General features: G+C 42.2%; 1 protein-coding gene across 4 annotated transcripts in view; it reads right to left on the reverse strand.

The window, feature by feature from the left end:
• The window catches only part of LRP11 (LDL receptor related protein 11), a 55,597-nt gene that overhangs the window by 39,216 nt on the left and 1,612 nt on the right, over window positions 1-14,769 (reverse strand). For all 4 annotated transcript variants that reach the window (XM_079939324.1, XM_079939323.1, XM_079939322.1 and 1 more), the window contains exon 2: window positions 9,786-9,943. In XM_079939324.1, the coding sequence (XP_079795450.1) occupies window positions 9,786-9,943 (158 nt within the window). The remainder of the gene's footprint in view (window positions 1-9,785; window positions 9,944-14,769) is intronic.

The following is a 14,769-nucleotide window of genomic DNA, read 5'->3' on the forward strand; positions in this document are numbered from 1 at the left end:
AGCTAGATTATAATCTCTCCCACCCCCTGAGTTCCAGGGGCACGTTATCTACATTCTCTTTTGGCCTTGCCGCCTTCTATTTGGTATTATCGTTATTTAGGGGCACATCTAATCTCCTCAATGGGAGGCAGCTCCCTGAGGGCAAAATACCCTACAAATTCTTCATAGGGCCTTACTCCCTTGCTCCTTGCCAGTAGAAGGCGCTCATAATTTTTGTTTGTTTGTGTATATACAAGTGAGCAAATTTATTCTTACTGTAGTTCAGTTAAACTATTGGTCAAAGAGACCCCACAAATAGTTTACATCCCAAGATGTTTAGAATTAGCTATAATAGTTACCTCTCCACGAGTGCTCTTTCTGTGCTGTGCAATGTGCTAAGCACTTTATTTGCATTTTCCCATTTTAACCCCCAGTGGAACACTCTCAGGTAGTATTATTTTCTTCACAATTGAGGAAGCTAAGGCTTAAAGAATGAAGTAATTTTCCCAAGTTCACCCCACAAGGGAATTAGCAAAACTGGGTCTGAACCCAGGCCATATGATTCCAAATTCCATGCTTGTAGCCACTGTAGAATTCTACCTCCAAGTTAGCAGAGCTCTAGGCCTTTCAGGTCCTTATTCCAAGAATCATTTCCTAGAAAGCACTGAGTCACAGCTTATACACAAACCAGCTAGCTGTTGTGGTCTGAAAAAGCAAGATACTTCCTCATACACGCAAAGTCCTTTAAAACCTCTAAAAGTGCTTCTCCCGCCCACATCCCCACCCTACTACCCACCGCCAAATAGAAGTGCCAGGACCTTTGAAGGGACAGTGACAGGAAGTCAGGTTTAAACCCAAGGGGACCTGAAAGCCCAGACTGACTGCAGATTCCTGTGATGCTGGAAGCCTATTGTGCTATAAATTTATTGTCTGGGAAGCTGAGTGTTTCTGAACAGGAAAAAGACTTCAAAGCTTCTGTTGCTATTGGAATAGAGCTTTCACAAATTCTCAATTTACCCAGATTTATTTTTCATGAGGTATGTACTTTTTTTCCCAGGGAGATTATTTTTCATCATTTCCTTATAAGTAGTTTTCTTAAAGAAAAAAATGCAGTTAAACATTCAAGGCCCTGAGCTATTGTGTGAAAGGAATTCATGCTTAAAGGGCAGTCTACATCAAGGCTCACGGTTAATTCTGAAACAACTGGTATGAATTATTCATCTATTATGCTCTCATGTGTCTTCTTGCTTAATTGGTGCAGTAAGTCCTAGGATTTGCTGGGGGTTTTTTTCCTGACGAATAACACCCTTCATTCTTTCTTCTTTACACTTATTTTAAAAAATTATTTTTATTTATTTATTTGGCTGCGTTGGGTCTTCGTTGTGGTGCGCGGGCTTCTCATTGTGGTGGCTTCTCTTGTTGAGGAGCACGTGCTCTAGGCGCGTGGGCTTCAGTAGTTGTGGCTCGCGGGCTCTAGAGCGCAGGCTCAGTAGTTGTGGCGCACGGGCTTAGCTGCTCTGCAGCATGTGGGATCTTACCAGACCACAGCTTGAACCCACGTCCCCTGCACTGGTAGGCGGATTCTTAACCACTGCACCACCAGGGAAGTCCACACCCTTAATTCTTGAAGCAAGACACAAAGAAATACTTAAGGCCACAACGGAATATTCAATCGTATGCAACAACTTTTTTTTTTTTCCCCAAAGTAAATTTATTTATTTTTGGCTGCACTGGGTCTTCGTTGCGGCGTGCGGGCTTCTCATTGTGGTGGCTTCTCTTGTTTCGGAGCATGGTCTCTAGGCGTGCTGGCTTCAGTAGTTGTGGTGCACGGGCTTAGTTGCTCCGTGGCATGTGGTATCTTCCCGGACCAGGGCTCGAACCCACATCCCCTGCATTGGCAGGCAGATTCTTAACCACTGCGCCACCAAGGAAGCCCCATATGCACCAACTTACCCCCAGATATTATTCAGGAAATTTGCAGCCTTGATAATCTTCTGTGTCTCAAAAATGTTCTGTGGGCTGCCATAACTTTTTGTCCTTTATTCAAAGCTTCAGGTGAATAAAATAACTGACGGGCAGTGACGTAGGTGAAAGTTTGCAGAGGTTCCGATCCGTTTTGGTGCCCTGGGGTGTGGTGCTGTTTTGCTTCTCCCTCTCTCCTTCTGCTCTCACCTCCAGCAAACAACTAGACCCTCTGGTTTTTCAGTGTCAAAAAAATACATTTTTTTAAAAAGTCCTTTTTTGACTCAGACCAGACTCTGAAGGGTTTCCTCTGTAGGCACTGGAGGAGTGAGGTTTTGTTCCCTAGTAAAGGCCTTCTGGGCACTGGTGAGCACATGGAATAAGTATTTGGAGTTTGGGGTTCCCTGGGAGAATCTTTAAGAGAACATTACCCAGGCACCAACACAGCCCGCCTGGGTGCAAGACAAGGCTACCAGGGACGTCATGGACACCATCAAAGGAAAGATGATCTCAGAATAAATTGAATGATAACGTACTTTTTTTACTGTTTACTATGTGCTGCTCACTGTTCCAGGGGTCTTATTTGCATTACCTCCTTTTATCCCAGTAATAACACCTTGAGAGGAGGGCTTTGGTTATTCCCATCTTGCACAGAGGAAGTGGTGAAGCGAGGATTCAAAAACCAAAGCAGGGCTTCCCTGGTGGCGCAGTGGTTCAGAATCTGCCTGCCAATGCAGGGGACGCGGGTTCAAGCCCTGGTCCGGGAAGATCCCACATGCCGCGGAGCAACTAAGCCCATGCACCACAACTACTGAGCCTGCGCTCTAGAGCCTGCAAGCCACAACTACCGAAGCCCGCGCGCCTAGAGCCTGTAGTCCACAACAAGAGAAGCCATCACAATGAGAAGCCCATGCACCGCAATGAAGAGTAGCTTCCACTAGCCACAACCAGGGAAAAGCCTGTGTGCAGCAACAAAGACCCAATGCAGCCAGAAACAATAACTAAATTAAATAAAATAATAAAATAAATAAATTAAAAAAAAAGCAAAGTAGAAGCTGTGCTAGAAGTATTACCTATTTGATCTCTTTCATTCACTGTTAAACTGACTCACTGAGGGAGGAAGGAAATAGTTGAAATGTGATACGAAGCTTTCTCAGTTACTTACTTATCATTTTTCTTTCTTTTTAAAATTTACAAACAGTCTACACACTCTCTCCTCCACCCCACCCCATGGCCTCAAATCTAGGATAAATTTTATTGAAGGGATTTACATTTTGTTTTCATGAAGACTAGATACTGTCCAATAGCCAAGAAAAAATAATAGGTGATATGTGTCTAGGATCTCCCTTGATGAGATGCAAAGTAATTGTTAGACAACACTTAGCAGCTCTTCCTAACATCAGTATGAGGCCAGAGTGCGGAAAGATGTTGTCCTGCCCACCTTGCTAGGAAGGATGATAAAAATTTGAGGCTTAAAAGGGCACTTTTTGAAAGGTTAGCAAAATAGTCAATCACTTTTAAAAAAGGAACCAATCAACTTAGCAAGTACTATTAGAAACCTAGTGAGTACAAAGTATAGTTCTAGACTTTAGGAGACAAAGGGAAAAAATATCAAGAAAGGAAGAAAGAAAGAAGAGAGGGAGGAGGAAGGAAAGAAGGAAGAGAGGAATGAGAGGAGGGAAAGAGGCGGGGGGAGAAATCCTGACAGCATACCAGACAATTGAAATCCCTTTTCCACCCATCACTCAGTCCCCTGCTGAAAATAATTCTAAAGAAATCCTTCATAATCCTTATAAATTCTGCTGTGACATTATAGATTTTACATATATCTTTGACCTGTTATCAACAATCATAGGTGAAAAACAGGAGACAGATACAGTTAGCCTTTAATCTTCAAAGATCACCGTAGGTTCTCTGGTACTTTGTGTATTGGTTAAACAACCAGGCTGCCTTGAAAATCCTGCTTACTAAATTTTTATAAAGTCTTTCAATACGTTTTTTAATCATCTCCTTAACGTATATGATTCTTTCATTTTGTGAGCATTTTCAGTATTGACCCAAATTATATCCAGGGAAACTGACTGAGGAGGAGTAAATGACAAAACATCTCCTACGTGAGACAGAAGGCAGTGTGAAATTCAACATTTATTTTGCGTTCTCTTTCCCTATGACGAAAAGCCAGTATTCTTCTATTTATATTCCGTGCCCAGAAAACCTTTTCTCTAAGGCTCAGTTTTAAAATACTACGTTAATGTGTTGAGGGTGGTCTAAAAAGGAGACTAATTGGGAGATGAAATATAGACCATCCAGTCTCATGGAACTTGGGTTTTATCAAGAAGGACCCACGTTTCTGTTTGCTCAAGACAGTCTCAGTTTATCTCTGTGGTCCTGGTGTAATTATTAACACCACCTCCTTTCATTCCCAAACATGTTTCAGTGTGGATGATAATACACCTATCTGTTTTTAAAAATTAAGTGTGTTCAGCACGCACACCGACGGGCAACTGGTTTTCAGTTAATAATGAAGTTACTGGTGTAAACAGTACCCATCCTTTAGTAAGCTCCCATGACACATGGTATTCTAAGACAGTTTAATTTTCCACATCTGGTGAATGGAAATCAATCTACAGGTTTATGAATTTCAAATCTCCCTGAACGTCCTCATACTCTGTTATCATGTTCCTAAATGTCATATTTTACATTCTGACTTCAGATCTACATGTATTATGTTATGAAACTCAGTGACATCTAATGGACTACCTGAAAAATGTGTCTTCTTACACTTAAGAATGTATTATAGATTAATAATACCCAGTTAAATAGATGTAGAATATCCTGTTAGAGGGCAGAAAAGATATGACTTTAAAATCAGAACCTCTTGGGAATTCCCTGGTGGTCCAGTAGTTAGGACTTGGCGCTTTCGCTGCAGAGGCCCGGGTTCAATCTCTGGTTGGGGAGCTAAAATAGAGCAAGCTGCTGGGTGTGGCCAAAAAGAAAAAAAAAAAATCAGAACCTCTTGGTTCTGACCAATCATCTCTCTTATTCATTTTCTTCATAAATGAGGAAACCAAGTCAGAACATGAGCTTTCCCATATGTTTAGTCGATTTAAAGTGCTTGGTACTGGGACTTCCCTGGCGGTCCAGTGGTTAAGGCTCTGCGCTGCCAATGCAGGGGGTGCAGGTTAGATCCCTGCTCTGGGAACTAAGATCCCACATGCCACGTGGCCAAAAAAATTTTTTTTAAAAAGTGCTTAGGGGCTTCCCTGGTGGCGCAGTGGTTGGGAGTCCGCCTGCCGATGCAGGGGACGCGGGTTCGTGCCCCGGTCCGGGAAGATCCCACATACCGCGGAGCGGCTGGGCCTGTGAGCTATGGTCGCTGAGCCTGCGCGTCCGGAGCCTGTGCTCCGCAATGGGAGAGACCGCAACAGTGAAAGGCCCGCATACCGCAAAAAAAAAAAAAAAAAAAAAAAAAGTGCTTAGTACAGTACTGGACACACACTAGATGCTAGAAAAGGTTAGCAATTAATTTGATCATCATTAAGCTGGCAGCATAATTCCTCTTAGGGTGAGAACCTCATTGATTTTTGTTTTCTGAATACCTGAATGGGTCATTTGGATGTGAAAGGATAGTCCTACAACCTGGTCTTAAAGTATCCCAAAACAAAGGGAGGGCTGACTGTTCTACCACCAAAGATGAGAGAAGGGGGTGAGGACCCTGCAGACAGTGGAGAAAAGGGGAGAGGAGAGGGGACGGCTCAAGAAAGGGTTGGGAGAGGCACTCCGCGGAAAGCCTGACCAATGAGAGTTGAGTTAACTTTGGGGGCATTCATGAATGTACACCATTATAAGACAGTTGCAGTTTGATAGCAAATGACTCCTCTATTGCAGACTTTGTCACTTAGATGTTGGCTTTATAGCTTTAGGTCTATCTGCCATCGCCGTTATACACTTGGCTGGGGAATTAGTCTACACTTTCCTCTATTTTTCTTTTTTTTCCCTCGGCCCTGCCGGTCGGCATGCAGGATCTTAGTTCCTCCGACCAAGGATCGAACTCGTGTCCCCTGAAGTGGAAGTGCAGAGTCTTAACCACTGGACCACCAGGGAAGTCCCACACATTTTCCTCTTGATGGCATCACAGTCAGCCCTAAAAGTCTATAAGAAATGCCTAATCTTGTTACTTCTTTATAAATATCTTCAATAAATTAAATACTGAATCATCAGCATTTTTATTCAGCATTTATATATATAATTCATTGTTTACAGAGTAGAGCCTTTACTAGCAACTATGAAAAGCTAGATGATAATAGAGAGATTTGCAGCTGCTTGAACAAATATATCCCACGAGTGCCAATTAATTAATTGTCGGCGTCCATCTCAAGAGAACTCTCATTGCAGGCTGATCCATGGCTTGCCCGGGCACCTTTCCTGATCAATCTTAGTTCTCAGAGATTTCAGTAAAGATACATTCATTTTGCAGCTGACACATGCACAGAAGAATAATAAATATGATGGATGACCCTCAAAGTTCAAAATTATTTCTGTTGTAGCTGAAAACCCAAACACTGAGATATAAAAAGGGTAACCATAAAGTCTTGCACTCAGGTTCAGTAAATCAATTATACAAACACAGGATGGGGGAGGCCATCAGGACAGCAGTTCATGTAGAAAGATGAAGCAGGTTTTAGGTGATCCTGCTAATGGAAAACTCAACATGAACCTATGGTGTGAAGCAGCTACTAAGGTAGTTTATGTAAATGAATCTTCATTAATAGAAGTGAGACAATGTCTGGATCACAGGATGTAATAGTCTGTGTCAGGAAGAACCACGGTTTATGTATGGGTTTCAATTAGGGGTGTCCGATTTTAAGAAGGGCACGGATGAATCTGAGATAATCCAAAAAAGGCTGGATGGTGGACAGTCTAAAACTCAATTCATGTGAGGAACATCTGAAAGAATTGAGAGTGTTTAGTTCTGAGAAGACCATCCCAAGTGGTGACACTCATTAAAAAAAAAAAAAACTTTAACAGCTGATACACAGAAAAAAAGATGTGTTCAGCGCTTTTCCAAAAAGAAGATTCAACACCAGTGCATAGAAGTAACACCCCACTGGCCCAACAAGTAGAGCTGATTGAAGATGTCATGCGACGTGATGTGAAACAATGAGCTTTCATCTCTGGAAATACCAGGCAGAGACTGGATGACCACTGGAAGGGATGTGAAGGCAGGTGCTCTTGTATGGATAGGAGGCTGGGTAAGATGCTGGTCGAGGGTCTGGTCCAGTTCTAAGACTGCCTAATCATTGGGTAAGGCAGTGTGTTTAAATTAGTCTTGAGGGACTAGCTGACTATTGTTCTTGTCTTTGTCCCAAGAAAACAGAAGTCAGTGCTTCCGCACAGAGGGAAGAGCCTGTGAAGACACAGGCAGGAGAAGACAGACAACTACAAGCCAAGGAGGGAGGCCTTAGAAGAAACCAACCCTGCAGCCACCTTGATCTTGGACTTCTAGCCTCCTGAACTGTGAGAAATTTCTGTTGTTTAAGCCACCCAGTCTGTGGTGCTTTGTTATGGCAGCCCTGGCAAACCAACACAGATTTTCCCCACCTCCTCTGACTGCAGTGATTTGGATGAAGTTTATCTGCCTAAGCCAGGAAATACTACAAAGGGTCCTGGCAGGGTTAATAAAAAGCCACTGTCCTCATGACTCAAGACTCCCTGTGTTGATACAGCAATTCCACTTCCGGGTATTTATCCAAAGGAAACAAAAACACTAATTCGAAAAGATATATGCACTCCCATGTTCAGTGCAGCCTTATTTACAATAGCCAAGATATGGCAACAACCTAAATGTCTATCAACGGATAAATGGATAAAGAAGATATGGTGTGTAAAGAAAGAGAAGGAAATCTTGCCATTTGCAACAGCATGGATGGACCATGACAGCATCAGGCTAAGTGAGATAAGCCAGACGGAGAAAGACAAATACTGTATGACCTTATGCTTATTACGGAATCTAAGAAAACAAAAATACCCCAAAAAACAAGCTCACAGGTACAGAGAACAGATTGGTGGTTGTCAGAGGCATGGGGTAAGGGACAGGTGAAAGAGGTCAAAAGTTACAAATTTCCAGTTATAAAATAAATAAGTCATGGGATATGATGTACAGCAAGCATGGTGATTACAGTTAATAACACTTTTGTATATTTAAAAGTTGCTAAGACAGTAGATCTTAACAGCTCTCATCACAAGAAAAAAAACTGTAACTATGTGTGGTGACAGATGTTGACTAGACTTACTGTGGTGATCATTTCACCAGATATACATATATCAAGTCACTGTGCTATGCACCTGAAACTCATACAATGTTACATGTCAACTGTATCTTAATGTGTACAGGCAGCCACTGGGTAAGTGGCACATTCCCATCGGCAGCAATTCCAGCCCAGATATGCCTGATGAAAATCAGTGAGGAGAGCTTGAATAGGAGCCCTTGACTCCAAACCCCACCTCACTTAATTAACTCAACTATCTCAGGCAGGCCTAACGCAAGGTAAGATGGTTGCTTTCTGGATCATGTGAAGAATAAGTTCATTCTACTGTTATTTTCCTCTTTATGCTCCTTTGTATTTTTCAAATTTTCTACTTGGATTTGAACTGAAAAAAGAAGACATAAAATTTTTTTAAAGTAATCTGAGTCAACAAAACAAAGCATGAGTCTTTTTCCTTGAAGCATTTTTGTGTTCTGGAGAAGTCAACAAAAAAGCAGCAAGAACTGTATTCCTACCCCCTCTTCTTTCCCCCTTCGTGCCCTCCCCAAAAATAGTCCATACACCTATACGTTTAATTTGTGGGGTGTCTGTGATTAAATGATTTGTGCAAAAATCCTGAAGAAGCTAAGAGCTCACCATCCCTTGTTCTCAATCTCCTGAGTCATGACCATTCCTTGATTTGATTCATGCCAAAAAACTGCTGTCTTTGGATGGATTAAAACCTACTTTAATCTCTAATCCTAGGGTAGAGAGGAGCAATGAGGGGGTCTTCCATGTAGAAAGTGGGGTTGGGAGACCACGAAAGGAAAGATGAATGTATAGCCAAGTCACTCAGGAACTTTTATGCAGGTGCAAGAAACTTATGTCAAAGTGGCCACAAAATTGTTTAACAGGAGACGAACGTAACTCCATGTTTACTGCTAGAAACCAAAGCTTTGTGTGAAATCTTGAATTTATGGGGAGGGAGGGAGGGTAGAAAAGCATGTACCTGTTCTTCATCCCTTCCCTTCATTACTGAACTGCAGGAGACTGAGCCCCCTTGGGCTTTGGCGACCCCATCTGGGCAGTGTTTATTCGTTGGTTGATTTTGCTGTGCCAGGTACTTCCTTTCCCATTTGCTATCATTTTGTAACACACATGCTGACCCTTTTCCCTTCCCCTTCTTTTCCTTGGGAAAATACAATGAATAAAGACTTATTGGTACCGGAAAAAAAAAAAAAAGCAGTAAGAACGAGGGGAAGCTTCAAACCACATGGTCAGGGAATTCCCTGGTGGTCCAGTGGTTAGGAATCCATGCACTCACTGCTGAGAGCCCAGGTTCGATCCCTGGTTGGGGAACTAAGACCCCACAAGCCACGAGGCTCAGCCAAAATATAAATAAATAAATAAAAACAAAACACATGGTCAGAATCACTGTTAACTCAGTAGAAAAGTAAATTCATATAACATTTTTTCAACAATCATTTTTATGCTTTCTCCATTTTGCACTTCTGCCAACTTACAGACATTTGGGGAACGTAAGTAGAAAGACCACTGCACTGAAACATTAGTTTTCATTACAATTACGACATGAATTACCTTCATGTCCACTGACGGGTCACCCTGCAGCAGTGTCCACTCATACTGGACGATGGCGTGGTCGTCTGTGCTCTCACGGCCATCCAGAATCACTCCATCTGTGGGCAGATGCAAAACAACATCTTGCCCGGCCTTGCTAAGTGGAGGCTCGTCCTTTTCTGTGAAAGAAAATAAATAATTCACAAGACATATGTTCCCTATTTTTTTCTAATTTATTGAGAGGTAACTTGTTTGCTAGAATAGATGTAGTCCAGCAAAGAACTGCCAAGAGGATGTATAGTAACTGAAAGTTATTTTCATTGTAATGTAATACATTAAATTTGGAAAGTTAAGGCAAGTTCTTGGATTCACATAAAACTCACATAGAAATTTTCTGGAATCCAATTTTTCATCTAGGAAACCACAAGAGGTTCACAGTTTCTAACTAGTTTTTATAAGAGAAGCCGACACAGAGTTTGAGATATCCTGAAATAGCGAACGAGTATGTATTTACCTTTTGTTCTTCATGGTACTAAATTTAAGGCTCACGGTGTTCACTAAATATTAATACGTGACTGACAGCTGCTCCAGTGGTGACTGATAGAAGCCACTAGATATAGAAAATATTTCTAAGAGCAGAATTGTGAATATTTTAACAGATTTAAGCATCTTATTAGTAAGCTTACGCAAATGCACATATATTTTAAAGAAACTTAGTAATTTAGCTGGGGAAAAAAACCCTACAGGTTTTTGTAATACATCTTTTTTGGCATCCGCTATTTCCTCCCTCCTCCAGCTCCAAAACTTGGTCCGAATTCTGGCCTGGACTTCCTTAGCTTATTCTGAATGATGTTGCTAAGACATTGGTCTCTTTCTGCGCAGCCGAAGTTGCCTGCCAAGTAAACTTCTAAGGGCCAATCTAGACGTCCAGTGCCTGAGGTTTGGGGCTAGCAGCAATCGTATTAGCTTCTTATTAGGCAACAAAGGGTGGTTACTGCAGCTGGAAGGACTCTTCCGGAATGCTAACCTGATTGGGTCATTTCCTTGCTTCAGGGGATGTTCAGAGACCTACCTGACCTACCTGTGCAGCTCTATCTTCTCATCTATCGCTCCTCTCAACGCCCAGCAACAGAGGACATGAGGGGCTTGCAGGTCTTAGAGCTGTGGCTCTTCTGAATGAGAATGCTGCTGTGAGCCTCCAAGAGAGATGACTTTCTTTTTTTCATGAGCTAGTTTACAAGGAATAAGCACACTTGCTATTGCCAAAGGGTACATGTGTCCACTGAGAAGGTGAGTCCCATTTTTACAGTCATTTAAAAGAATGAGGACTAGTAACTGAATTAAATCAGCCACATAAGCGACCCCTGCCTTAGAAGACATTTGATCTGCTTTTTTCCACCTGAGCAAAGATCCAGTGTCTGTTGACTTTATTCTGCTCCTCCCAGGTAAGGAGAGAGAGATGACAACTGCATTACTAATAGGCCCTTTTATAGTTTTATAGAGAATTTCCTTTGCTTCTGGAAGCTTCATCACTTTCCACATAATGTTTTACCACTTTATAATTCCGGAACCTTTTTTTTTTTGGCTGCGCTGTGTGGCTTGTAGATCTTAGTTCCCTGACCAGGGATTGAACCCATGGCCTCTGCAGCAAAAGCACAGAGTCTTAACCACTGGAGAGCCAGAGGAGTCCCATAATTCTCGAATCCTATAATTCAGCAGTAATACATTATAATTAGCAGCTATTTGCTTTAAAATTTATGTTAAAATACCTTTTTAAGTAAACAAAAATACACCTATATGATATAAACAGCAGTGATACTAATAATATATTTTTAGGCCCTCAAAGATTTTTTTTTAAATGTTGCTTTTAATTTTTCTTTTTTTTCTTGACCTTCCACTAAGGTTTCACACTCTCTTCTCTTTTCTTAATTTTTTAATCAAAAAAATTTTTTTGGCTGCGCCGCGCAGCATGCAGGATCTTAGTTCCCCGACCAGGGACTGAACCTGCACCCCTGCAGTGGGAGTGCGGAATCCTGACCACTGGACCGCCAGTGAAGTCCTAGGCCCTTAAAGATTTAACCAAGAAAGATTTAAGATGGAAAAATCAGGTAAGCCCTGAAATATCCCACATATTATAAAACTAATCCTGGCCCTCCTGGAAGAAAAAAATAATCGCGTTAGCCATTTATTGATACTTTTCTTTAGGTAAGCTTAAAGATATGATTTATGAACACAGTTGAAATCCTCATACCCTCTAAATTGGTCATTGTATTTGAAATAATAGAGCTATATTTCCTCCTCAGTTCAAGTCCAGGCAAAGCTGGCTTAAGCCAGAAACAGGTCTTAAAAATAAACAAATGAGGAGAGGAGGAAAGGAGTGTGCTATCATTCAAAAAATTTGACTTGCCGATGAAGAACAAGATTAAATGTAACTTGGAATTTTTGTTAGAAAAATGGAACAAGCCAATGTTAAGTACTATGGAAACACTGATTTCTTTTGAAGACTAAGCACACTTGGTAAGATCCACAGAGGCGAAATAAAACTCATACCAATTTTGATGGAGCATATCAAGGCGGCATTTTATACAGAGAAGCATACCGTTAGCTACGCTGATTTACAACACGCTGCTCTGACCAACGCCTTAACGGCAAGGAAGAGGTCTGGCATCTGGGTCTTGTTGCGTGGGTACAAATGATACAGGCGAGGCTGAGGATATGGAAGAAGGGCCAGACTAAGGGAAGACGCTTAGATACTACAGGTTAAAATCCATCTTGAGTTTTCTGTTGGCTTTTGTGGTCTTTTTACTTCCATTGTGTGTTTTTCTTAATTGCAACACGTTAGGAAAAAATGATTCACAACCCCAACATGATTATCATTTCTGGTGTGTACTCTTTGTCTTCTCCATCTGAGCTGCTGATAATAATAATTAATAGTTACCATTTGTTGGGTGATTTCTTTGTACCAGGCACCATGCTTAGTGTTTTGAGCCGTGAAGTCACTGAACTTTCACAAGTCTCTGAGGTAGTGTTGTCATCTGCATCACACTCATGAGGAAACTAGGGTCAGACTGGCCAACTTAGTTGCCTAAGACCACACAAGTGATAAATTTGTCAGTTCAGATGTCAGCCCAGATCTGTCAAACTGAAAGGCTCTGTCATTCCCACTACACTTCGGGGGCACTGGATGTGTATTCTGGTTACAGTAAATATAAAGTTACATCCTGAATTTAACCTACTAATTTATTTTCTATTTTTGATATTTATTCATATATCCTACCATTGCCTGTGTCACTACATAAACTTCACAGTTGTCATTTTGATTCCCTAACCTCTACTACTGGATATTTTGTTACCAATTTTTTTCACCATCATAAATAATGCTATAATAAACTTTTTTGCTCATACTTTTTCTTTAGCATGGATCATTTTCCTAAAAAAATGCCACCTTTATAATTCACAAAGCATGTCCAGCCTTGATCATCATGACAGCCCGGCTGGAAGGCAAGGCAAGCACTCAAGTCCTAAGAGGATGAACAGGGACCCTCATGTAGAAGAGCTGCCTCTCAAACCCAGGTTTCAGGACCTCAAGTCCCCAGCCCTGACCTTGGCATGCAACCGCAGGCAGATTCTGTCATTTCAACACACCTCTCTAAGCATCCTCCACTCCTTCGCACATTCTTCCATCATCCCCTGCAGCCACCTCGTCAGTGCCACCCTCGAAACCCAACCAAGGGCATCTCTGCTTCCAGGTGGCCCGATGCTGCTGGAGAAAAACATTCCAGCTGGCCCAGAACACAGCTCACAACGCACAGCTCCACAACTTAGGTGCCATGAGACCCTCGGGCAGGTTACTTTCTCTCACCAAGCCTTCCAGTATACTGAGGATTATGGAAGAGCCTAGATTTGGGGTGCTGTGAGGACAGAGTGAGTTCACTTGTCTAAGGAGCTTGTTAATAGTGCTTCCCATCAAACAATGAACATCAGCAACAAACAGGGCTGATGGGGTCCACTATAAATGTGTGCTGTCCCATCCCACCTGGCCCGCCACCATTTTCTCACGATCTTATTCACCTCAAATGCACCCCTAACAAATTCTCTGCAAGAGCTTCCCTAAACCATTTTCATGCTCCTTTGGCCTTAAACTACACATGCTCACAAGATTCAGAAAAATAAAAAACACTCAAGAAGGAAAAACTTCGTCTCAGAAGCACAGAGAACTTCAGGAGGTTAAAGAATCTGGGCGGGGAAAACACAGGACATTTGGGTAGGGTAACGTTTGCCCTACCTGCAGACCGTTTCTTGGCGCACTGGGCTAAGAAGCACCCTTCCATGTGTCCATACTACTGGAGATCCAAAGAACTGTGAGCAAGGCAGTTCTCTTCCAGAATAAGGACCAAGCCCAGTGGTCATCTGTGTGTACCTCTGAACATCTACAAAACTGAATTCCTAGATAAACTTGCCCCAGGGAAGGGAAGGCCAAAAAAACAATGTAGAACAAAAAATGATTCAGAAACTTCTATAGTAAACTAAAGTTTCTTTCTCCCATGGGCATATTCTTTCCTTGTTTAATTTCCTTTTGGTTTCCCCGGGCTTATAAGAAAGCTCTCCTTGGCAATGTTGGTCTCTTCCAGATGTGCAGTGAGAAAAAGGGAAAGGGATTTTGTTTCTTTGGTGCTGGGATCTTTGAGTCCCTGCTTGGGCAGAGGACGGATGTGCGTGTAACACCCATGGGCGGGCTGAGATGCTGGTGAGGGTCCAGGTGAAAGTACCTCCTGCCTCCACTTCAGGGAGAAAGCTTTGGGGTCCTTCCCAGCGTCTGCCTCAAGGCTGAGCAGTTGCAGGGTGACCTTTGATGTTTATTCCCCTGGAGGTGGGAAGGGAGGTGGGCCACTGTGGACACAGATTTCCAGACCCTTCTCTTTGGACCTAAAGGTCATGAAGACTCCAGAGGCTACGCCCCTCTAATCTTGCTATGGTTTCAGTCTTGTGTTATCATAAAGCAAAC

Source organism: Stenella coeruleoalba (assembly GCF_951394435.1).
Source record: "Stenella coeruleoalba genome assembly, chromosome: 12".
NCBI lineage: Eukaryota > Metazoa > Chordata > Mammalia > Artiodactyla > Delphinidae > Stenella > Stenella coeruleoalba.